This window comes from Mesoplodon bidens, assembly GCF_964165515.1.
Source record: "Mesoplodon bidens genome assembly, chromosome: 6".
Classification (NCBI taxonomy): Eukaryota; Metazoa; Chordata; class Mammalia; order Artiodactyla; family Ziphiidae; genus Mesoplodon; species Mesoplodon bidens.
The window spans coordinates 108,457,318-108,483,450 of record NC_138162.1 but is presented as its reverse complement, the minus strand read 5'-3'; the positions used below and the strand labels follow the sequence as shown (position 1 = coordinate 108,483,450).

The following is a 26,133-nucleotide window of genomic DNA, read 5'->3' as shown; positions in this document are numbered from 1 at the left end:
ATCCTCATCTCCCTAGAGTTAACTTTGCACAGGCAGCGGTTAATTAAGAAGCTCTAAGCCTCTGGCTTTAGGCAGGACTTTATTAGCCATAAGAATAGAAAACAGAGGGCTTGTAAAAATGTAGAACTTAATAAAAAGCATAAAAAATTATAGGTTTTTTTTTTTAAAAAGACGATGAGGTCTATACTATGTCTCCGCAAAAAAAAAATTAGAATGAGAATAGAGGGAAGGTGCAATGAGACCATCTCTGCTTAGGAGACAGTGGCCAAAAATGGGAAGGCCCTGGAGGTGGAGGGGTGTGTATGTGTGTGTAAGGAGGAAGACGTTTTGAACACATTTGTTAAAGAGGAAGTCCAAGTTTAACATGGGTTCAAGTCCTGGCTCAACCATTCAGTAGCTTTGTGACTTTAGGCAAATTACTTAACCTCTCTGGGCCATAGTTTCCTCATTTGAAATAACAATGTGGTTTACGATCATAGTAACCTACATCATAGTCTGTTTTGTATTGTGTTGTGTTGTATGTGTGTTTCTTTCTTAGGGTACTTCCCCGCCCTTCCCCCATTCCCCCACCGCATAGATTCTAAGATCCTCCTGAGCAGCAGGGGTTTCTGTGACTTGATCGTCTTGTGTGTCTCTTTTAGTGACTACTGTAGTATATCCTCTACAGTGGGCATTCAACACACACCTGGCATATAGTAGATGCTCTCTAAATATTTGTTGTGAAATGAATGTGGTGATTATAAGTTAGCAAAATTTCTGAATATCTATTTTTCATCTCAGCCAAAAATGATTGCTACTCGAGGCTAATCAATTTTTAGGTACAGTGTTTAGAGGCCATATAAATCTGTAATAAAAATGCATGTAAGGGCTTCCTTGGCGGTGCAGTGGTTGAGAATCTGCCTGCTAATGCAGGGCACACGGGTTCGAGCCCTGGTCTGGGAGGATCCCACATGCCGCGGAGCAACTAGGCCCGTGAGCCACAACTACTGAGCCTGCGCGTCTGGAGCCTGTGCTCCGCAACAAGAGAGGCCGCGATAGTGAGAGGCCCGCGCACCGCGATGAAGAGTGGGCCCCGCTTGCCACAACTAGAGAAAGCCCTCGCACAGAAACGAAGACCCAACACAGCAAAAATAAATAAATTAATTAATAAACTCCTACCCCCAACATCTTTAAAAAAAAATGCGTGTAGGGGCTTCCCCGGTGGCGCAATGGTTGAGAGTCCGCCTGCCGATGCAGGGGACACGGGTTCGTGCCCCAGTCCGGGAAGATCCCACATGCCGCGGAGCGGCTGGGCCCGTGAGCCATGGCCTCTGAGCCTGCGCTCCACAACGGGAGAGGCCAGAGCAGTGAGAGGCCCGCGTACCGCAAAAAAAAAAAAAAAAAAAAAAGCATGTAATAACCATTACACATTCTGGGCGCAGTGTTCGTAATTGGGGAAGAAGTTCAGCCTAAGTACAGGCATATGTTTTCTTTTTAACTAGAGTTGTCCCTCTGAAGGGCTGACAGTGACTGTAAAAATCAGTTTGTCCTTTGCTGCGCTTCTCTTCCTTTAATTTGGCTTCAAATCATCCCAATTAGGTAGTAAAAGGGATCGCTAAGCAAAATGGAAAGAGCAAAAAAAAAAAAAAAAAAGAAAGTAACGGCGAATACGGCTTGGTATGTCCTTCGCGGCACCCCGTAGTTCTCGGCAGACGTAAGCGCGGTGCGCGCGCTTTTGAAAGCCGGGCGGGTTCCCATCGCAACGACAGTTACCGAGGGCCCGTGTTGGCAGGTGGGCAGTACAGGCGGTCGCGGCGTGTTGTCGGAGGCCACTCGGGACCAATTTTCAAGACAGCCTTGGCTTGGACGTCTCGTCCCACCGCGCGGCTCCGGTAAGGAGAGCTTTTGCGGGCCCTTTCCGCTCGTGGGCCTGGCCGGGGGTCGCCCCACCCCGAGCCGAGGCCTCTGCGTTTGCTTTCCTGACAGCTGGGGGCCTGGAAGGCAGGTGGAAGACGTTGGGAATATGGCGTTGAACTGGGAATTATCTTATCCAGTATTTTTGTTTAGTCCTAGGGTCCAAAAGTTACTGATATCTGATCCAGTAGGCCTGTTGATTAGCTTGCTGTCCACTTTTTAGTATTGCTTCTCAAATAGTCCTTGACTTTTTAAAAATACCCTATAGTTGTTCGACAAACTATGCAGTTCTGCCAACAGTCATATTACTCGCATTTCTAATGTATCATCATCTAAAATGTTTACAATTTGATGCTTCCTAAGAACTTTTTGATTTAGATTAGTATGGTAATTTAGCAGTTTATATATAATGTGTACATACAATATACACAGAATTTAAAACAGAGTTAGGGCCAGTGGCCAGAAGCCATTTATCAGTAGAGTAAAGCCTAAACTGTATAGTAGTGAAAAAAGTTGCCTCAGACATCTGTGGAATGGATAGGATATATTTAGGTGCAAGTAGGTTGGAGTAGAAGGTGGGACTGAGTCCTAGAGTAACCTAGAATGTAATGGAATGTTAAAAGGATTCTGTTTAAACTTAGGTTTTTAAAAAAGTTTTAATTATTTATTTTATTTTTGGCTGCGTTGTGTCTTCATTCCTGCGTGCAGGCTGTCTCTAGTTGCGGCGAGCGGGGGCTACTCTTTGTTGCGGTGCGCGGGCTTCTCATTGCGGTGGCTTCTCTTGTTGCGGAGCACGGGCTCTAGGCGCACAGGCTTCAGTAGTTGTGGCACGCGGGCTTCAGTAGTTGTGGCTCGCGGGCTTAGTTGCCCTGCGGCCTGTGGGATCTCCCCAGCCCGGGGCTCGAACCTGTGTCCCCTGCATTGGTAGGCGGATTCTTAACCACTGCACCACCAGGGAAGTCCAACTCAGGTGTTTTTAATTGAAGGGAGGTTTTATTTTTAACACTCGTGCTGTTTCTAACTATTGTTACCGACTGGGGTCCTTGAATTCTTTTATCAATAGAAATTGATAAGAGGCCAGATAAGGAATTCAGACAAGGCTTTATTGGGACTCATGCTGTAGCATGAGGGAGCAAAAACAAGTAACAGGTGCCCCTGCTCGCTCCCTGGGGAGGGTGGGCTGGTTCCTTAAATAGAATGAGCTTGGGGGCGGATGGGTGGGTGGGGCCAGAGGCGTGGCTTAGGTGGTCTGCCCACCCCCTTGGCGGTGGTGTGCAGGGATCATGCACAGTACCCTGCTTTTGCTCTTGGCACCTCAGAAGTGGCAGTTGGTTTGTGGCCTTTTGGTATCTTATTGGTCATAATTGCCCCAGGTGCAAGTGCAAGCACTCCGGTAAAAGATCCGAGGTCCTAGTCTATCTCAATATCAAATCTGCCTTATGCTGAGGGGGGAAAGGCAGTGAGACATAGAAGGCAGTAAGATTTCCAGGATACCATTCTTGCCGGCCTTATTTGCATCCTGCTTTTCTGGCCCCTTCTCAGGCTACTTTGTTTGTTTTTCATTTCTCAAGTTGAGATTCCTCAGAGCTCTCAGTTTTCTATCTATACATACTTCCTAGGTAATTTTATCCAGTCTCTTGGCTTTAATACCATATACATGCTGATATCCCACAAATACACATCTTCAGCTTGGATTCCAGACCGATATCCAGCTGTCTATTTCACATTTCTACTTGGACGTCAGACTCAGGCATTCAGAATTGGTTTTCTGATCTCAGTAGTGGCACCTCTGTTCTTTCAGTTGCTCAGTCTGAAAACCTGGAGCTATCTTTGACTTTTCTCTCATTCCTAACAACAAACCAAGCATTAGGAAATCCTACTGGTTCCAGATTCAGAACAGCCAGAACCCAGCCGTTTCTCACCATCTCTACTGCTACTATCCTGATCCAAGACACCATTATCTCTCCTGATTATTGAAATAGCCATCTTACTGGTCCGATTGCCTCTGCCCTTGTTCTCTTCAGTTAATAACCACAAGCCATAGTGATCCTGGTGGAACATAAAATGGAGTATACCACTTCACCTCCTCTGCTCAAAACCCTCTAATAGCTTCCCGTTTCTCACTAAAAGCTGAAATCCTTATTGTGACTAAAGCTCTCTAAATAAAAGCCAAGGATGTTATGGCCACAATGCTCTACTTGATTTGCCATCTTCCATCCCCAAACTTTGACTTCATTTCCTTCTCCCTCTTGCTAGCTCTGCCCGCTTAGCTTTTCCTTGAACATTTCTGCCTCAGGACCTTTGGGTTCATTACTTCCTCTGTCCGGCAGGCTTCCCCTAGGTACTTGCTTGGGCTAGCTCCCTCACTGCCTTCAAATGACACCTCCTCAAGGAGACCTCCCTTGACTACCCTAACACAGATTTCAAGCCCTTTTGTCTCCCTTCACTTGGTGTATGTTTCCCCTGACTATATGTCAACATCTTATATATTTATCTTATTGTTTGTTTGGGTCTTGTTCTCTGCTGTGTCTCCAGTATCTAGAACAGTACCTGGTGCATGGTACATGCTACATAAGTATAAGTTGACTGAATGAACGAAGATTAGCTTCCCACAGGTAGAGAGAAGTCTTAGAAACTCATTGAGATGCTCCCTCACAACTTACTGTGAGGAAAAATGGAGATGGAAAAAGGGGAATCAGAATCTCACGGGGGAAATTATTTCCAAGGTAGAAATACCTCCTGAACCCACTCTGTTAAAAATAGTTTATCCTTTCCCAAAGATGTGAAACTTGTTCCAGAAAAACTTGTTCCTTCCTTGTAGTTGAACGTCCCTTGATTAAATTAGTATATTTGGCATGAAAAGGGGATTGTTGGTGTTCTGAATTCAGGCAAATCTGAAGACAGTGGTGATTGTAGCTACATTTAAAAAAATGAATAGGCTTCATATTAATAGACAAAGCAGGGCCTTTGAGCGATTTTTTTTTATTAGCACAGAGTTTTTAAAGATGCTATCTATTAATGGATATTAAGGACTCTGTGCAACATTTAAGCAAATGTTCTCTCTACCTGCCAGTTTTTTACAGACAATCCAAACAAGCTTATAGACATGTAGGAACAGTTTGCTTTATAGTAAATCTAATATGGAACCTAACTTTTTTAAAAAAGAAAAATGAATTTAAATTTTTTAAGAAATATGTTACAGAAGAAATAAAAAGCTTGGATTAACTTGCTTGTGTATGCAGTATGTACATTTTATTTTCAAAAACAATTTTAAAATAATAGCTTATTAAGATACAATTCACATATCATAAAATTCACTCTTTGAAAGTGTACAATTCAGTGGTTTTTGGAGTAGAATTGAATATATTAAACCACTACCTAATTTTAGAACATTTTCGTCGCCCCAGAAAAGAAAGCACACATCCACTCGCAGCCACTCCACATTCTCTCTTCCCCTTAGCCCACCCATAGCAACTACTAATTTATCTTCTGTCTATGGAGTTGCCTTTTCTGGACATTTTGTATAAAAGCAATCATATATGTGGCCTCTTGTGTCTGGCTTCTTTCACTTAGCATAATGTTTTCAAGTTTCTTTCATGTTTTAGTGTATATTAGTACTACATTCCTTTTTATGACTGAATAATATTCCATATTAGACTATGTACTCTGTTGAATAATATTCTATTGTGTGTATTGTATACCACATTTTGTTTATCCGTTCATCATCTGATAGCTATTTCTGTTTCCTCTTTTTGGCTATTATGAATAATGCTGCTTACATAGCCAATCTCTTAAAAGGACGTAAAAGACCTTTTAATAACTACCCCCAGGAAGTGTGGGAGGGTACTAGGTGATTTTGTTTTTTAACCGTGGGCATCTATTATTTTTTAACTAAAACAAAAAACCCACTGTCAGTAATAGCATGACCTTGGGTATGTGATTATACTTCTCTGGGTTTCAGTTTTCTCATTGTAAATAAAATCAGACTAAATATTTGTCATGGTCTTTTTCAGTTCTCAAATTTTATGTAAATGAGTGATAGTATTACAGGAATTTTTTTCTTCATGAATGAAAGATGTATTCTTTATAACTGAAGTGTAACTTTCTCTTTATTTTCATCATAGGACCTTGAGTGATTATTACAATGGAAGAAACCAGTGATTTCAAGACACCAAGCAGATTATCTGAAAAAAGGAAATCTGGTAAGATATAAACCTTTCTTCTTTGTTATTGCTATCAGAAATGTCTTTGTATTATTATAGTTTGATCCTTTAATTATTATCTATCACACATGAACAATTTTAGCATAAGTCGTCTTTCTAATGTTGATCTTAAGAAATAAGACTTCTTTTATAGGCCAGAGTTTGGTCATCTTTGAGTTAATTTTATTGACATTCTAACAGATTTGTAGGTTCTCCCTGGTGAAGAACCAACTTAACTTGGACCATTAAGGAACTATTTTACCTTTCCGCCTCTCATACATGGAACGGTATTTTCCAAGGCAATTCAATGGACAAAGGGTAATCTTTTCAATAGATAAAAACAATTGGATATCCATATGCAAATCAACCCTTAGCTCACATCATATGCAAAAATGGCCAAAATTATAAAATTTCTAGAAGATAACACAGGAGAAAATGTTTTGTGCTCTTAGTGTATAGATTTTTGAATATTGACTTTGTGTCCTGCAGCCATACTAAACTCACTTATTCTATTAGCTTTTTTGTAGATTGCTTAGGATATTGTACATAGTTGGTAATGTAGATGAATAAAGACAGTTTTCCTTTTTTTTCCTGGTCTGTGTTACTTTATTGCTCTTTTCTTTCCTTACGGCACTGTCTCCAGTATATTTTTGAATAAAGAGGTATGAGAAGACATATTTGCCGTGTTCCTAATGAAGTATTATGTTAGATGTAGGTTTTTCCCAGATGCCCTTAATCAGGTTGAGGAATTTTCCTTTTATTCCTGGTTATTATCATGAATGGGTATTGAACTTTGTCAAGTGCTTTTTCAGTATCTGTTAAGATAAAGTTTTCCTTTTTAAACTGTTCATGTGGTAAATTATGTTAATTTTTAAATCTCAAACCAACCTTTCATTCCTGGGGTAAAGCCAATTTGGCCATAATGTGTTTTATGTATTGCTTGATTCAATTTGCTGATATTTTCTATGTTCATGAGAGATATTGACTGTATGGAGTGTTTGTCTAGTTTTGGTATCAGGGTATTCTGTATTCATAAAGTAAGATGGGAAGTGTTTTCTTCTTTTTCTTGAAGAGTATTTGTAGAAATGACAGTATTTCTTAACTGGTAGAATTTACCAGGAAAACTGTGTGGGCCTGGAGTTTTCTTAGTTGAAAGATTTTTAACTGTGACTTCACAGTTAATAGATGTAGGGCTCTACAGGTTATCTATTTCTTCCTATGTAAGCTTTGTTAGTGTTTTTTCAAGGAGTTTGTCTATTCTAAGTTGTCAAAGTTATTGGCATAAAGTTATCTGTGATACACTCTTATTACCCTGCTAATGTTGGTAGGATTTGTAGTGCTATCTCTTTTTTCATTTCTGGTACTGGTATTTTATATTTTCTTTCTTTCTTTCTTGATCAGTCTGACTAGAGTTTTATCTATCTTGGTGGATGTTTCATGCACTTGAAAAGATGTTTTCTGCTGTTGTTGGGTGCAGTGTTCCATAAGTGTCAGTTAGGTCAAGCCGGTTGACTTGTTTATGTTGTTTTGTTCAAGTCTTCTGTATCCTTACTGATTTTTCTGTTTACTTATTCTATTACTGAGAGAGGAGTGTCTCCAACTACAATTGTGGATGTGTCTTTTTTCCAATCCTATCAGTTGTTGCTTTACGTATTTTGAAACTTGTTATTAGGTACCATATACATTTAGAATGGTTATTGTTGTACTCTCTGTTCATAGTCCACTTTATGTGGTATCAATAGAGCCACCCAGTTTTATTTTGATTAGTGTTTTGATGGTATATGTTTTCCAACCTTTTACTTTTACCATATTTATATCTTTATATTTAAAGTGAGTTTATTATAGACAGCATGTAGTTATGTGTTGTTTTGTTTTAATCCATTCTGACAACTTCTGTCTTTAATTGGAATGTTTAGGCACTAGCGACATGTGGCAATTTAAATTTAGGTTCAAATGAAATAAAATTAAATTACAAATTTAGTTCCTCAGTTTTACTAGGCACATTTCAAGTGCTCAGTAACCACATGTGCCTAGTGGCTCCCTTCCTGGACAACACAGATATAGAACAGTTTCATCAAGACAGAACGTTCTATTGGACAACACTGTTCAGACCATTTACATTTAATGTAATTCTGTATGGTTGGATTTAAACCTACTGTTTTGCTCTCGTCCCATAGCTCACTGATGATTTCTTTATTTTTTTCCTGATCTTTTTCTCAGTGCTTCATTTTTGGTAGTTTCTGTTGCTTCATCTTAAAATTTAGTTACTTTTTCTTCTGTTTCTCTAAGGTGGTGTTCTTATTCGTTGTATTTTTCATTCCTTGAAGTTCCATTTGGATCTTTTTTTACATCTTTTTCTTTCCTTGTTATGCTCACATTTTCCTTTACATTATTGAGCATATTTTGGAGATTATATCTTAAGGTTCTTATCTGCTAATTCTACATCACTGCCATTTTGTGGTATGTTTCTGTTGGTTTATTTTTCTCCTGAGATGGGCCATATTTTCTTGCTTCTTTCATGCCTAGTAATTTTTTATGGCTGCTGGACATTTAATGTTGTTGAGTGCTGGATTTTGTTATTCCTTTGAAGGGTGTGTGGTTTTGTTATGGTCCAGTTAGGTTACCTGCACATTAGCTTGTTTCTTTTGAGGTTTGCTTGTAAGCTTTGTTCTAAACTTTTTCTATGGGCTAAAATGTAGCTGTACCACTAAGTGTGACTCTTTAGAGGACTTTACTCAATACTCTGTGAGAGTTACCATGCTCTGGCTGATGGTAATTGAACTATTCCTAGACCTGTATAATCTCTGGTAATTGTTTAACCTATTGCTTGCGTTTGGTGCTTTCCTCAGCTTTGGGGGGTTCTGTCCATTGTATGTGCAGGTAAGTACTTAGCCAGACACTCAAAGAGAGACCTCTTTTCAGATCTCTTGAGCTTTTTCTCCCACTTTTTGGCTCCCTCTTTAGTTCTCTATTCCACAAATTCTAGCTACTTAAATCTTGTTGACCTCTATCTCCATCTCCTCAATTTGACAAGGCCTCTGCTGTGTTTCTTTGCACTGCAGCCTGGAAACTGCCTTCAAGCAGTAAGTTAGGTCAGTGATATGACTCACCTCATTTGTTTCTCTTCTCTCAGAGTTTACAGTCCTGCTCTGCCAATTGTCAAGTATCTGAAGACCATTATATCTTGTCAAACTTTCTAGTTGTCATGACAAGATGGCAATTCCAGGAGCAGTTAATTGTTCATTTAGCAAAAGTAGGACTCCTCTATCTCATCTTTTTTAATGACTGTATAATACTCTGTAATATAGATATACTATAATTATGACTCTAACGATGAGTACTTAGGCTGTTTTGTCTTTTTGCAACCACAAATCACATTCCAATATTCACATGTATATGCATGCATATATGATAGTAAATAGTTTAGGCTTTGTGGGCCACATAGGAACCCTATTGTTATATTCTTCTTTTTTTTAATGATTTTTGCCTGAATCAGTCATTACTATGATGGCTGAAAAATGATATTAAAAAGTTTATTTTATTGTCCTCGAAATCTGTTGAACTCTGGATCCAGGTTAAGTCAGTAGGGCTGCGTGGTGCCTTATATCTGTCACTGCTTCCTGAAGTCCTGTTTACCGTCTCCGAAAGGCTCAGCTCCTGGAGAAGCTGGAGGTGTGTTTAGAAGGGTATGTTCCCAGGAAGAGAGAGAGATTTGGAGTCCAGACTGATGACAATCTAGTACACTGAATCTATCTCTCTGTTTCCCCTGTTTTGGCTCCAGAGAAATAAGACAGTCACTAGTGAGATTGGTGCCATTCTGTGTAGTTACTTTCTATACTTTGAATTTTCTCAACTCAGAGATCTTGTCCCTGGTTTTGTCTTTATTCTAAGGCCTCCTCAATTTCTCTTTTTTCCTGGACATGGAATCTAGATCTTCGATTTTGAAACCAGAATTGAACTATTGACTCTAGAACCCTGGTTTCTTTAGCAAGTTGCTCTCTGGAATCAATCCCACAATAACGGCTGTCCATAAATGCCTTGATGAGGGTGTGTAATTGAGAGGAGTGTAGCTGATATGACACTGTCTGTCTTTTCTACTTTGAATCTTCTTTCAGGGTGATCTTGGTCTTGGCTTGATTCTAAGTCCTACTCAGGTTCTGATCTTTTCTGGAATCAGTTCCTAGCTCTTCGATTCTGAAACCAAATCTGTATTCTAGACTCTTCAGTGTTATTAAAGGCAAGTCTTCGTTTGGTAGCATAACCTGGATAAGTTTTTTGGTTGAAAGCATTGATGAGGATTTTCAGTTGGTCTTCTGTGAATTTGGTGCAGCTGTGTCTACACTTCGTGGCCATGGTGTTTGGAGAGTTGTCTTGGGCCATGTTGGAAGAGAGAGTCATGAAGTCTAAGGATTTGACCAAGAGACCTTCTTTATCTATTTTTTAACAAGGCTTTTAAAATGTAAAAATCGATGCTTAGCTTGTGGGCCATACAAAAACAGGCCGTTTACTGCCCCCTGCTTTAGTGTTACTGTCAGATAGAGCTCTAAAAGTAGACTTGGTCAAAGGGTATCCATTTAAAATTAGGATAGATAGTGTCAAATTGCTTTCCAAGACTTTGCCAGTTAATACTCTTTAAGAATAATATGTTGAGAATGTTAGGGTGCATTTGTAGACATCTTTTCAAATACTAATTTTATCTTTTATTTCTCTTTCTGAGTTTAGCATTGTGTTTAACTCCATGCATAAATATTCCTGCCTCTCCGTTTATGCAGAAGCTTGGCTTTGGTACTGGGGTAAATGTCTACCTCATGAAAAGGTGAGTATAAGATTTCAGATGAATGTTTTTATGTGGAACCATAGTCCCACTGTACTTGGAGACAAAAAGGAATATGAAAATTCAAATATTTAGATTTGGGGTATGTTCATAACTTTGCCAGAGCTCTGCCTGGTATACTTTTCTCCTAGCTTCCTCCTGATGGATTATTAAAGGAGAAGTAATTTACCTTGTAATTTTTCCTTGGCTTGTTTAAGAAGGGAAGAGGACAGGGGAGAGGGGTTCCTGTGTGATGCCAGTGTTGGGGGATATCAGTGGTTATTAATCCCTTCTGTCTGGAGAGTTGCCTTCTCAAGATACTCTCTTCTAAAGAAGTAAAAGTTGTTTTATTTCTTATGTCATCATTGTTAAGTAAGAAGGACAAATATGTGATTTTAAAGTAGGAAAATCGTATTAAAAGAAAAATGAAATAGAATAGGGGCTAATAGCTAATAATATTACACATGACACCAAACACATTTTATTAAAAGTTGTTTGTTTTATTCATTACTCTGTACCTAGTTTCATGTTTATTAAGTGGCAGACAATTAAGCCATTACGTATTGCTTAATGTGTTCTCGGAATCACCCTGACTAGTCCAACCCAGCACATCATTAGCTTCTCTAGGTTTATATTGTTTCCGAATAGAAATACTGTAATAAAAAGCTAATGAATTGAGAATAGCATAGCAGTTATATATAAGTGGGTATTCTTGAAGCATTTTTGCAGTTTAAACACCCCCTTTGTGTGTTTGTATGCTATAAGTTTTGTGAACTTTCATTTTTTAATGTCTAAAACTCTTGTCTAAGTTATTTTGAAAGAAAAAATTTCACAGGTTCATGGCTAGTCTCATTTTTCTCCCTTTTAAAAAATATTTTTATAAAGTGAAGTGTGTTGTTAACAAAGTTATACTGTATGTGACTTAATTAGGAAGCTTCAGGTGACTGATTGAAACAGCAATTCCTGCCTGAGCCTCCCAGTCTTCAGGGTGGCCCTGTTAGCTTGGGATTTTCCTTTACCTGTAGCCTAGAGATTTCCTTTGCTTCTCTGGTGAACTGGATCCTCTGTTTTTCTGTATCTCATGTCTTAGTATTTCTTGGTTTACATCTCATTTTGGTTGAGGACATTTGGTAGCGCCCCATGAAAAGATGCACAGAAGATACATTTTTGAGAATTTGCATTTCTAAAAACGTTCTCATTTTACCCTCATACTTGAATGGCCTTTTTTGTTTTTCTGGGTTATAATTCTCATTCAGAAGTACTTTTCCTCCAGAATTTTGAGGACATTGTTCAAGTGTTGCTGTTGAGAATTCTGAAGCCCTTCTGACTACTGATTCTTTTTATATATCTGTTCTATGTTATCTGTTCCTCCCACTGTAATTTCACAATGACATGCATGGGTGTGGGCCTCTTGGAAACTGAAAATTCCTGTACTGAAATTTTTGAGAAATTATTTTTTTAATTACTTTGCTGATCATTTTACCCGTTTTTCTTTTTTTTTTTTTAAAGTCAATTAATTAATTAATGGCTGCGTTGGGTGTTCATTGCTCCGTGCAGGCTTTCTGTAGTTGCAGTGAGCGGGGGCTACTCTTCGTTGTGGTGTGTGGGCTTCTCATTGCGGTGGCTTCTCGTTGTGGAGCATGGGCTCTAGGCACGCGGGCTTCAGTAGTTGTGGCATGCGGGCTCAGTATGTGGTGCACAGGCTCTGGAGCGCAGGCTCAGTAGTTGTGGCGCACAGGCTCTAAAGCACAGGCTCAGTAGTTGTGGCCACGGGCTCAGTTGCTCCACAGCATGTGGGGTCTTCCCAGACCAGGGCTCGAACCCGCATCCCCTGCACCGGCAGGTGGATTCTTAACCACTGTGCCACTAGGGAAGTCCCATCACCCCTGTTTTTCTGTTCTCTGTCTTGGAACTCCTATTATTTGGATGTTGGATTTACTGGACTGATCTCTGATCTACCTTTATTTTATTTATTTTTTTGGTCTGTTTTTCTATTTTCTCTTTCTCTTTTTGTTCTATTTTCTGGGAGATTTCCCCAACTTCATCTTCTGATACTTCCATTGAGTTTTTCATTTTTGTCTATCTTGTTTTTAATTAACTATCTGAAAGTTTTCCTTTTTAAAATGGCATCCTTAGTCTTGTGGGGATGCTAGGCATGTTGTATATCTTGATCTGGATGTTGATAACACAGGTATATACACGTGTGAAAACTCACTGAGCATTTAGGGTGCATTTGGTCGTGAATTAGTCTTTTCCTATATGGTTCACAGGTTCTCAACTATGTCAGTCCACCTTAGGCTAAAGACCCTCTGCTTTTTCCCCTTTCAAAGCCACTCTTCCATCTTCAGAAGCTGGGGGATAGAGGATGGGCAACTGCCTGCTGATACAGAATCGAGGATCGTATCTAGGAATGCACCTGCTTTTAAAACAACTTTCAAGAAGTTCATTGGGCCTGTTAAGTCGGTTACTTTCAGCTGCTTTTCAGGCTTCCGAGACGTTGTTGCTGTTGTCTCCTCTTCGTTCTTTCCATCCTTGTCGGTTGGTGTATGTCTTAAAATATTCATTTGTTTTTATTTTAGAGGTGCCTGAGAGGGATCAAAATTATATGTGTATGTTCAGGCCATCATTTCAATTCAGAAGTCTACATTTTTTACTGTGAAATTTGCATTGCTAGATAAAACCCAACATAGTTGTGATGTATTATTATTTTTTAATAAATGGATGGATTCATTTTACTATTTGTTTAGAATATTTGCATCTCTGACATAAGTAAAATTAGCTTGTGATTTTTCCTTTTCCTTTCCTTTTTCCTTGTGATTTTCCTTGTCCCTGTTTGATTTTTTTATTAAGGTTATATTAGACTCATAGTCCCTTTTCATTCTATTCCCTGGAACAGTTTGTATGGGATTGAATAATGTGTTCCTTTAAAATTTAGTAAACTCACCTATAAAATTATCTAGGTTTTGTGTTTCTTGAGGGAAAATTTTAAACTCTTGATTACATTTCTTCTTTTATTAGTTTTCTTAGATTTTTAAAACAAATTTGTCCATTTTGTCTTTTAAATATATTGGCCTTAAAAGTTTTAGTATTTATTCACTTATATATTTTTTAATCTCTGCTGAATATGTCCCCATTTTTGTTTGCAATATTTGTGTCTCCTTTTGTTTTTTTCCTTGTGCAGTCTCAACAGAAATTTGCCTGTTTTATTAGTATTTTAGTGAACCAACTTTTAACTTGGAAAAGTCTTATTCAGATTTTGTAAATACATTCTTGTCATTCTGTAGGTTAGGATATGTTATGGAAAAGGTGAAGATGGACTTGCTCACTGAATTCTAAATAATCAAGAGCTATGGGGTACCCCTTGAAACTTGAAAAATATATTTTTCATATTAAATGAGATGGAAGAGGTATCCCCAAATGCTATTGTTATCTAAAACTGGAGGTTTAAGAATAATTTAGATAAACTTATGCATGATAGATATATATGAATTAAGAAATCTAGTGATCCTTTGAATACATGTTTTTTGATTTTAAACAGAGGTCCTGCAATCATAGAGCTGTGCTCATGAGATAGTACAGAGCTAAGTGGGCTCTTGGTTCAATCTGTTGTTTACCATCTTATGGTTGAACTTTTAATCTTTAACTTTTGAGGCTCTTTGACTAGCTTTTGTGCCCATATGCTGCATATACTTTGTCCTTTGTAATCTGCCATACTCATAAACGCCTACCTTACCAGGTGAACAAACCGTTCCCTGACTTCGTTTTACCTGTTTGTTTATTTAGGCCTCGAAACATTTATACCTTAAATATTCTTAAAACAGCTGAATCTTCCTAGAAAATAGAAATTTACATTTTTTTCTTATTTTTATGTTTATTATTATCTCCCTAAACACATGTATATGGTGAGAGGTATATAAGATGAATTGCTAAGTCTGTTAGAGGCACAGTATTTGTAGGTGAAGAACAGTCTGTTATTCTTTGCATGGTTATATATGAGCCAAATGTATATCTTCTTTAGATTGTTTCTTAGGTATTAGTGTTTATTACTTTAACATTCTGTAACTCATATTTGGTACCTATAGTTAAATGCTTTTTGAGTAGTTGGTAGTTTGACATGCTTGAATGAAAAAATTAGAAAATACTATAGTAATTTTGAAATTTAAAATTTATAACATTTCATCTTTTTCCTTTTAGTTTTCTCTTTTTAACCCTTCCCTTCAGTAATAGGTATCAGACTTCTCTCGTAATCAATAGATTTATCAGATATAAGTACCCAATTAAAGAGGATGTATAACAGAAGTGTTGATAGTCTAAAAAATTTTAACTAATTTTTTTAAAAAAACAACAAATTATTATTAAGTCCTTTTCAAAATTTGGAAGTTCTTATTAGTCATTTGAAATGTATTATGGTTATTAATCTTTCTGTACATTTTTGATTAATTGTTTTCTAAGATCTCCAAGAGGTTTGTCTCATTCTCCTTGGGCTGTGAAAAAGATTAATCCTAGATGTAATGATGATTATCAGAGTATGTATCAAAAGAGGCTAACTGATGAAGCTAAGATTTTGAAAAGCCTTAATCATCCAAACATTATAGGTAAGTTTAGATTTATTTGGTAACAGTATCTGGTGTAGTATTCTGTTTATCCAGAAATGGTTTATATAATATCTTAACTGGTTTCATAAATAAAAATGAAGAGGGTAGTGATGGAGTTTGGCAAGAATCAAATTAATGTGAACATTCTAAAATAAAAATTAGTGGGAATTCCCTGGTGGTCCAGTGGTTAGGACCCTGTGCTTCCACTGCAGGGGGCACCGGTTCACTCCCTGGTCTGGGAACTAAAATCCTGCAAGCCGCATGGCTTGGCCAAAAAAAAAAAAAATTAGTATATATTTTTAGATGCTTAAGTATATATTTAAAACTTCATGGGAGTACATATAGTCATTTATGGTGCTGGTACTATGGAGAATTCAGGAGTGTAATATGATATTCATTTACATAATTTCCTTATTTTCATTTTTAATGTAAGTAGGGCTGGTGAAACCATTATATTTAGGAAGGCATTGAGTATTAAAAAATATCTCAATTTGTGATACTATTGGCAAACACTGAAGGCATTTTAAATTAGATCTACTGAATGAGTTTTGTAAATAATAGCTATTTCATTTTATATTTGACAGTGTTAATCCAGATCTGTATTCGGTCACATTACTGTAAAAAACTTAAATACTGTTGTTCTTCCCTATTCCAGTAACAAAATGTCGTGTTTTCTTTAAGGTTACCGTGCTTTCACTAAAGCTAGCGATGGTAGTCTGTGTCTTGCTATGGAATACGGAGGTGAAAAGTCTCTGAATGACTTAATAGAAGAACGAAATAGAGATAGCCGAGATCCTTTTCCAGCAGCCATAATTTTAAAAGTTGCTTTGAATATGGCAAGAGGGTTAAAGGTAACTATGCTATTATATATATATTTTTTAAGATTTATTTATTATCTATTTATTTATTTTTGGCTGCGTCAGGTCTTCGTTGTGGCACACGACATCTTTGTTGAGGCATGCGGGATCTTTCATTGCAGCGGGTGGCCTTCTCTCTAGTTGTGGCATGCGGGTTTTCTCTTCTCTAGTTGTGGCATGTGGGCTCCAGGGCATGTGGGCTCTGTAGGTTGCGGCATGCGGGCTCTCTGGTTGAGGCGTGAGCTCAGTAGTTGTGGCGTGCTGACCTAGTTGCCCCGCAGCATGTGAGATCGTAGTTCCCTGACCAGGGATTGAACCTGTGTCCCCTGCATTGTAAGGCGGATTCTTCACCACTGGATGACCAGGGGAATCCCATGCTATTATATTTTAAATGACTTTTGTGGGACCTGAAGAAACTAAATACTTTATTTATTTATTATTTAAAATGTTGTGTTTAATTTCTGTTGTACGTCAAAGTGACTCAGTTATACTTATATATTCTTTTTCATTATGGTTTATCCTAGGATATTGAATATAGTTCCCTGTGCTATACAGTAGAACCTTGTTATTTATCTATCCTATATATAGTAGTTTGCATCTGCTAATCCCAAACTCCCAATCCTTCCCTCCCCTACCCAGCCTCCCCCTTGGCAACCACAAGTCTGCTCTCTGTATTTGTGAGTCTGTGTCTACTTTGTAAATAAGTTCATTTGTGTAATATTTTAGATTCCACATATAAGTGATAATCATATGGTATTTGTCCTTCTCTTTCTGACTTACCTAGTATGATAATCTCTAGGTCCATCCATGTTGCTACAAATGGCATTATTTCATTCTTTTTAATGGCTGAGTAATATTTCACTGTGTGTGTGTGTGTGTGTGTGTGTGTGTGTGTGTGTGTGTGTTTATATACACATCTTCTTTATCCATTCATCTGTCGATGAACAGATACTAATATACCTAATTCCAAGGTGGAATTTTTTTCCCAAAGAGTGAGTTGCTTTAAGTTAAAGTCTTTATAGAATCTCTCACATTGAAGAGTGCACTGTTTATTTATTTTGATCAACAAAGTATTGTTAGAGGCCTTCACACCTTCACATAGCCTTAAATAACCCAAGTCAGGAAGTTTTGCTTATAGAGATTGCGTGTTAGATTTAGTTAAATGGACTAATATATTTAAAACAAATTTAGTCATTATTCCTGGGGGTGTACTCTAACCCTCTGTTGCTATAAACAAGCCTTTCAAAGATTTTTTTGTGGGATACTAAGTTTTGGACATGGTGAATATACATCTATAGGTCAAGTGAAAAAAGTGCTCTCAATGTTATGCAAACAAATTATTGTGCCTTTGAGTAGACATACTGTAAGAAATAAGTAAGAGATAAAAAGAATTCTTTATCCTAAATAACTTAAATAATTATGGCTCCAGAAAATTGTTGGATGACTCAAAAAACAGATTATGTAATGATACTGATGTCAGAGTTGCATGTTAAGAGTTCAAATAAAGTTGTTTCATGAAATGTGAAACTGGAAAAAGGCAATATTTCTAAATATATTTTAATATGTGTATAGAAAAACTGATTTTAAATAGGTAGGATGAACTAAATTAATAATTTGAATTATTTAATAAATAATTATTTTAAATGTGTATAATGGAATTAATAAATTACATTATAAATATATTGGAGCATATTCAATTTATGGTCAGCAACATTTAAATTAAGCACAGTAAGTGTTCCAAGTTTAATACCAAGAATTGTTTCTGCATCATTTTCAGGCCCAGCTCACAGTAGATGCCCAAATGCTGATGAGTGAAAAAATAACAGTTTTGCAGGACGTTTTTGATTATGGATGAATATCATCACTTGTCAATTCTAAGAAAGAGTTAATGTGTAAAACAAAGTATAGTCTTAGATTACATTACTCCTTCATCTTCTGCTTGTGAATTATTTGTAGCATTATCTCAACAATTTGTTTGAGGAAACCCTGTGTCATTGTGAAGATTACAAAATTATTTCTAAAAATTACTAGCCTCAAGTAAAATTGTATATTTTGAAATCTGCAGTAGCATCTTTGATGTAAAAGTATGTGAGGTGGGTTTGAAAATTAAGTTAGCTTATCTATAAAAAGACAGTTTCCAAGGAATCTTTCAGATTTCTGGTCAGTATAGCAGACCAAGATAGCTTGGGATGGTCCCTTCTCTAGCTTCGAATAATTTGAAATGATGGACAGATATAAGCCTGTAGGTTAGGAAGGGCATTCAAGTTGTTATTTTTGTTTGAGAGTTACGATATTTTTTTAATTAGTTTGTATTTTTTGCTCAGATGTGTTTAATTTTCCACTCTTTTAGTATTTGCACCAAGACAAGAAACTGCTTCATGGAGATATAAAGTCTTCAAATGTTGTTATTAAAGGTGATTTTGAAACAATTAAAATCTGTGATGTAGGAGTCTCTCTACCGTTGGATGAAAATATGACCGGTAAGTAGAATTCTAATTCTGTTTTTAAAATAAATTTATTTATTTATTTTTATTTTTGGCTGCATTGGGTATTTGTTGCTGCATGTGGGCTTTCTCTAGTTGCGGCGAACAGGGGCTGCTCTTCGTTGCAGTGTGCAGGCTTCTCATTGAGATGGCTTCTCTTGTTGCGGAGCACAGGCTCTAGGTGCAGGGGCTTCAGTAGTTGTGGCGCAGGGGCTCAGTTGCTCTGCGGCATGTGGGATCTTCCCGGAGCAGGGTTCGAACCCATGTTCCCTGCGTTGGCAGGCAGATTCCTAACCACTGCGCCACCAGGGAAGTCCCAAGAATTCTAATTTTTAAAATTGCTTTTATACAGTATTTAAATTTCTAATTTTTACATATTTAAAAAGGTAATAAGTTCACATTCTTCAAAAATCAAAAACTATGAATAAAAAGTGTACAATAAAAAAATCCCTTCTTTTATGTCTCTCTTCTACTCAGCCTCTAGCCCCCTTTCTTGCCACACACACAATATAAATTATTGGTTTCTCATTAGCATATATATATATATATATATATATATATTTTTTTTTTTTTTCTTTTTTCCCCCGGTACGCGGGCCTCTCACTGTTGTGGCCTCTCCCGTTGCGGAGCACAGGCTCTGGACGTGCAGGCTCAGCGGCCGTGGCTCACGGGCCCAGCCGCTCTGCAGCATGTGGGATCTTCCCGGACCGGGGCACGAACTCGTGTCCTCTGCATCAGCAGGCGGACTCTCAACCACTGCGCCACCAGGGAAGCCCTAGCATATATTTTAATTGAAGAAATGTGGAGAACTGTTTCTAACCTGGATTGCGATTTTTAAGTGGTAAAAGATCTGGGAATAGAAAACAAAATTTTTATAAGGTTTTGTAAAGGAATTCATTTAGCATCAGCATAGTGACAAGATTTGGGAAACTGCTGGAAGAAACTGGAGTGGGAGTAGGAAAGAAGGGTGCTAATTAAGGCCTGTCTTCTGCTTTTTGCCCCTTTGCCCACTGCACCTCATTCTTCTCTCTTTATTGTCAATACTGACCATTCTCTTCTCAGGGAATTTAAGATATGTTCTTTCTTTTTTTTTTTTTAATACCTTCTTTGAATATTGTTTTCCATTATGGTTTATCATAGGATATTGAATATAGTTCCCTGTGCTATACAGGAGGACCTTGTTGTTTATCCATCCTCTATATAAAAGCTTACGTCTGCTAACCCCAACCTCCCACTCCATCCCTCCCTGAAGCCCCTCCCCCTTGGCAACCACCAGTCTGTTCCCTATGTCCATGATTCTGTTTCATAGATAGGTTTGTTTGTCTCATTTTAGTTTCCACATATAAGTGATATCATATGGTATTTGTCTTTCTCTTTCTGACTTACTTCACTTAGTATGATAATCTCTAGTTGCATCCATGTTGCTGCAAATGACATTATTTCATTCTTTTTCATGACTGAGTAGTATTCCATTGTATATATGTACCACATCTTCTTTATCCATTCATCTGTTGATGGACATTTAGGTTGTTTCCATGTCTTGGCTATTGTGAATAGTGCTGCTGTGAACATAGGGGTGCATGCATCTTTTTGAATTATAGTTTTGTCTGGATATACACCCAGAAGTGGGATTGCTGGATCCTAACAGTAATTTTATTTTTACTTTTCTGAGGAACCACCGTACTGTTTTCCACAGTGGCTGCACCAACTTACATTCCCACCAACAGTGTAGGAGGGTTCCATTTTCTCCACACCTTCTCCAGCATTTATTTGTACACTTTTTAACGATGGCCATTCTGACCAGCGTGAGGTGGTATCTCATTGCAGTTTTGATTTGCATTTCTCTAATAATTACCAATGTTGAGCATCTTTTCATGTACCTATTGGCCATCTGTAGTTCTTCTTTGGAGTAATGTCTATTTAGATCTTCTGCCCATTTTTCTATTGAGTTGTTTGTTTTATTGTTGTTGAGTTGTATGAGCTGTTTGTATATTTTGGAAACTAATCCCTTGTCATTCATATCATTTGCAAATATTTTCTCCCATTCTGTAGGTTATCTTTTTGTTTTGTTTATGGTTTCCTTTGCTGTACAAAAGCTTGTAAGTTTGATTAGGTCCCATTTATTTTTGTTTTTATTTCTGTTGCCTTGGGAGACTGACCTAAGAAAACATTGGTACGATTTATGTCATAGAATGTCTTGCCTATGATCTCTTCTAGGAGTTTTATGGTGTCTTGTCTTATGTTTAAGTGTTTAAGCCATTTTGAGTGGCTTTGTGAATGATGAGCGCGTGTGACGGGGTGCGGCTGTACAGCTTCCCCAATACCACTTGCTGAAGAGACTGTAGGGAATTTAAGATATGTTCTTGATGAGAAACAAAAACAAAAAGCAAAAGGCTTAAAGAGAAAGCCTCTGCTTTCAACATATTATCTAATAAATAATATTTAAATTTACCTCTTTATATAAATATAAGGTAGAGGGAAGGCTAATGATACTGTTTCGAACTTATGTACATCTTAATTTCTAGTTAAAGTCTACAAGTTGAATTGAAGGAAAAAGCCAAGATAAATAGATTGACTTTATAATGATGTCTGTAATCATTAGTAAAGATAGAAATGGCCTGAACCCTTAGGCTAATTAATTGGTACAAGGTTGAAACTTCAGCAAATAAAAGGAGAAATTGTCAAAAAGAATAAAAATAAGATTTTTAGCATAATTTTCTCAATCCTTAATAGATCTAATAGACAAAACTAAGATGTAAAAGATCAGAGTAAATAATAAGTTCAATCTCTATGCATTAGAATATTTATCAAAATTGACCATATACTAGTTAGGTTACAAAAGAAAATCTCAGATTACAAAAAGTAAAAATAGACTAAAGGTTAACATTCATTATCCTCAGTGCTATAAATATAGAAATTGGTAGTACAGTTGGAAACAAAAATTCAGGAATTTAATATAATTGTGTATAGTTCTTGGCCAAAAGAAGTGAAATTCCAGTTACACGCTATTTAGAAAATAATGAGAACATAAGAACGAATCAAAACCTATTTGATATGGTCAAAAGTACTCAAAGGAAAACATTTTCATTCTTTAACCTTTATGAAATTGAGTATTCAACTGAAATCAGAAAAAAAAAATGAAGCCCTAAAAGAAAGAAATTAATGAATGAGAAAATCTATAAATTCTATAATATCCCAATATGTTCTATGTTATTGTAGAACATTTCAAAGAGAATGTAAAGTTTATCCTTGAGGATACATGTTCAAACACAGCCAGGAAAATTCTGTGAAAGAGTGTTAGTAGGAATTTTCCTGACCAGATGTTAAGTATTATAAAGCTATAGTAATTAAAGGCATGATACTCATGCCAAACTAGGCAGAAAATTTTAACATAAGAGTCAAGAGATAGTTCCCAAATATATAAAATTTGTTATATGATAAAGGTGACATTTTTTTTTTTTTTTTTTTTTTAGATGTTGGGAGTAGGAGTTTAGTAATTTATTTATTTATTTTTACTGTGTTGGGTCTTCGTTTCTGTGCGAGGGCTTTCTCTACTGGTGGCAAGCAGGGGCCACTCTTCATCGCGGTGCGCGGGCCTTTCACTATCGCGGCCTCTCTTGTTGCGGAGCACAGGCTCCAGACGCGCAGGCTCAGTAGCTGTGGCTCACGGGCCTAGTTGCTCCGTGGCATGTGGGATCCTCCCAGACCAGGGCTCGAACCCGTGTCCCCTGCATTAGCAGGCAGATTCTCAACCACTGCGCCACCAGGGAAGCCCCGAGGTGACATTTTTGTATTAGTGAGAAAGAGGTAGTTGAGTCAGTAAATGATGGTGTCTGGTCATTTTAGAGAAAGTTGTCTTCTGTCCTCACACTCTAATCCCTGTAGATCAAAGGTTAAAAAAAAAAAAGCAGAAACAATTGTGGGTGAATATTTCCTTAATGTTGGGCTTAAGAAGGACACCAGAGGTAGAAACCATTTTTTTAAAAAAAGTCATGACTACTGAAAATTCTTTGAAAAATTTCTGTATGTTAGTATGAGCAACAGTATAGATTAATATACTCTCATACACTACGTAGAAGTTGCAATTGGTGTATCATTCAGGTTAAGGTAAGTTTTGCTATGGTAACATAGACCCTCAAAAACCTCAGTGCCTTAAACCAAGGCTTATTATTCAAGCTACATGTCCATTAGGGCTGTGTTCCATGTCATTCGCATGTTAGGACCTAAGCTGCTAGGACATCCACTATATGGAATACTGCCATTGTTGTGTGGAAGGTAAAAAAAAACTCTAGAGCTGCACTGTCCACTACAGTAGCCACTAGCTATGTATGGCTGTTTAAATTAATTAATATTTAAAAATTTTTAAAATTCATTTTCTCAGCCACTTTAGGCACATTTCAAGTACTCAGTAGCTACGTGTGGCTAGTGGCTACCATATTGGACAATGCAGATACAGAACATTTTTATCATCACAGAAAGTTCTGTTGGACAGTGCCACCCTAGAAAGTCTTGCACTAACAATTAAATGCTCCAGCTTAGAAATGACACAGGTCACTTCTTTCACAAGTCACTGACTGGAACTAGTCAAATGGCTTCACCCAGCCATGACAGGCCAGAAAGTGTGGTCCTTCTGTGTGTCGAGAAGGTGGTCCTTCTGTGTGTGTAGAAAGTGGAGAGCATGAACTGCTTGACGTACAGCACTAGTAACTACCACAGTGCTGTAGCCTTTTCAGAGGGCAGTTGGAAATACGTATTTCTGTAAAAAACAAAACCCTGAAAAATGTTTATGCCCTTCGATCCTGTAATTTCATTTCCAAGAACACATTCCAAAGAAATAATGGGGCAGTGCAGGTATTTTTTTTACAATAACCTGGTATATTAATTTCTGGAAAAGTCAAAAGCTAGAACTAGGCTTATAGAAGAAATAGAGTTGGAACAGAAGAATCAAAACCCATGCAACCTTGAAAACAAAGCAATTCCCAAAACAGTAACAATCCTAGCAAAAATACTAACACCTTAGATCTTCACTGGCACCCAGTATCATTCAGTGTTGTGTAGCCACGAATCCTGGGTTTGTGCTTCCTTGAAGGTAAATGTGAGGGTGTTTATTTTCGATATATACTTTTCATTAAAATTAAAAATTTTATCTGGCTTTTTCAATAAAAAAGTATCATATCACTTACATGTGGAATCTAAACAATAAACTAGTGAATATCACAAAAAAAGAAACAGACTCACAGATATAGAGAACAAACTAGTGGTTACCAGTGGGGAGAAGGAAGGGAGGAGAGGCAAGATAAGGGTAGGGAATTAAGAGGTACAGACTACTATGTATGAAATAAATAAGCTACAGGGATATGTTGTACACACAGGAAGTATAGCCAATATTTTATAGTTAACTATAAATGGAATATAACCTTTAAATATTGTGAATCACTATGTTGTGTACCTGAAATTTATATAATATCGTACATCAACTATACCTCAATAAAAAATTATAATAATAACAAAAAAGTATTTATAAGCTTGGGGGAAATGTCTTGGCAGCTCTTTTACCTGCACTCTCAGCTTCACCAGATAGTTTAGTGTTATAGTCAGCACAGCAGTTCTTAAAGCAGTGCTCTGAGGGAAGGTGTTTCTGCGGGCTAAGGCTTTTTCTTTGTGAGGAAGTTTACTCCTAATTACTTAAAAGATAACATTAACATACTGGGGAAAAATCACATAATTAATCTTTTTTACTAGTTGTGTATGAGCTAATTTGTGTTAGAAAAATACACATTGTACCAGAATAGATTTTGCAAGAATGTAAGAGAATGTCCATCAATAAGGAAGGGATGGTGTTATTTATTGTACCACCACACAATAGAATACCATATATCCATTAAAATTATATAGGTTTACATTTGTTGGCATGGAAATATATCTAAATATGTTAAGTGAGATGAACAGATGATAAAATAGCACCTAAAGTATGTATTTACCTACCCATTAAGAGAAGTTTAAAAAATACTAAATTTTTTAAAGTTTTGTGTTTTAATAGGTAACATAGTCACATATTTCACAACTATAATATACACAGGGTATTTTTTAAAAAGCCCAAATCTTAACAGTGGTAAATTCCAGGTTGATTATTTATTTAGCAAATATTTTTAATACTAAGTACAGTCAGGCGTTATGCCAGGAACTATAAATATAGAGGAAAAAAGGATAGACACAGTCCTTACCCTTTTAGGGCTTATAATCTAGATGGAAAGCAGTCCTTGAATAACTAACACTAAAGTACAATGACCATTATGATGTAAGGAATTTTGTAAACATGACAGTGCCACAGCTCAGCCTAGATGTTGAGAAAGGCCCCCCTAAATAATTAATGTTTAAGCTGAGACTTGAAGGATGAGCAGAACCTCCAGTTTCATCAGTTTTCAGTTTGTGTCTGTGAGAATGGAAAAAGGTAATGTCCGCTTAAACTCTTTGAAAGTACTAAAGGGCAATAAAATATTTAAGTTGTTTCTGTGTTGACAAGAAGGAATGACTGAACCATTGACTTATGATCTCATCAAACTTTTGTCAGAAGAATTTATCTTCACAGAGGAGTAAACTTAAATTAGTAACATATGTGGGGGAGCCACTTCTATTATGTTTAAAATCTAAGCACAGACTTGGAGAAATGTATTAAGTGGACATATAGGAAGTACACTTGTGGTTGGCTGCAGTCTCCAATTGGAACTGATATATTAGACGCAGACTTCTAGAAAGCTACTCTTTAGCATGGCGGATCCCTGTAGGAATTTGACCTATTTCGAATGGGGTACGAATCCTTCCTTATTGCCACAGTGTCACTGCCCATGTGGACCATGTCTGTAGACTCTTTACCCGGTCATGCATTCCATTAGGGCCTCTTAGATGTGAGGTGATATGGGGGAAAACTTCAAGCAGCTTATACTGGACATGACTGCCTTCCAAACTTTATCTCCTAAAGCTGGGTTAAGTAAAAAGGCTGTCACACACACATATTTTGTTCTGGCCACCCAATGCTGGGTACTGTTCTAGTCTGGCATCATTGTTCTCACTTCATCTTCAGATAGAGCCCACTTACTTCTTAGGCAGATTTCCTCAAAATGCTGAATGAATGAATGAGTGCTTGTTGGCTGGAATCTTCAATTTCCTGACTTCTGTATTTTCATTTCTTCCTTCTTGGTCTGCCCCTTTAGTTCTCTAAATGTTAGTTTCCTTCTTTCTCCCCTTTCTTTGTAAATTTCTTGAGACCCTCAAGGCAGACTTTCCTTTAGT

At 37.2% G+C, this 26,133-nt stretch overlaps 1 protein-coding gene across 2 annotated transcripts in view; it reads left to right on the top strand.

The window, feature by feature from the left end:
* The first annotated feature begins 1,704 nt into the window (after window positions 1-1,704).
* Window positions 1,705-26,133, top strand: part of PBK (PDZ binding kinase) — a 29,537-nt gene continuing 5,108 nt past the window's right edge. Inside the window, exons 1-6 of one of the 2 annotated variants that reach the window (XM_081237510.1) lie at window positions 1,705-1,871; window positions 6,018-6,095; window positions 10,818-10,911; window positions 15,361-15,503; window positions 16,185-16,354; window positions 18,711-18,840. In XM_081237510.1, the coding sequence (XP_081093636.1) occupies window positions 6,038-6,095; window positions 10,818-10,911; window positions 15,361-15,503; window positions 16,185-16,354; window positions 18,711-18,840 (595 nt within the window). In that variant the 5' untranslated portion in view covers window positions 1,705-1,871; window positions 6,018-6,037. The remainder of the gene's footprint in view (window positions 1,872-6,017; window positions 6,096-10,817; window positions 10,912-15,360; window positions 15,504-16,184; window positions 16,355-18,710; window positions 18,841-26,133) is intronic. The other variant, XM_081237509.1, reaches the window with a different exon arrangement.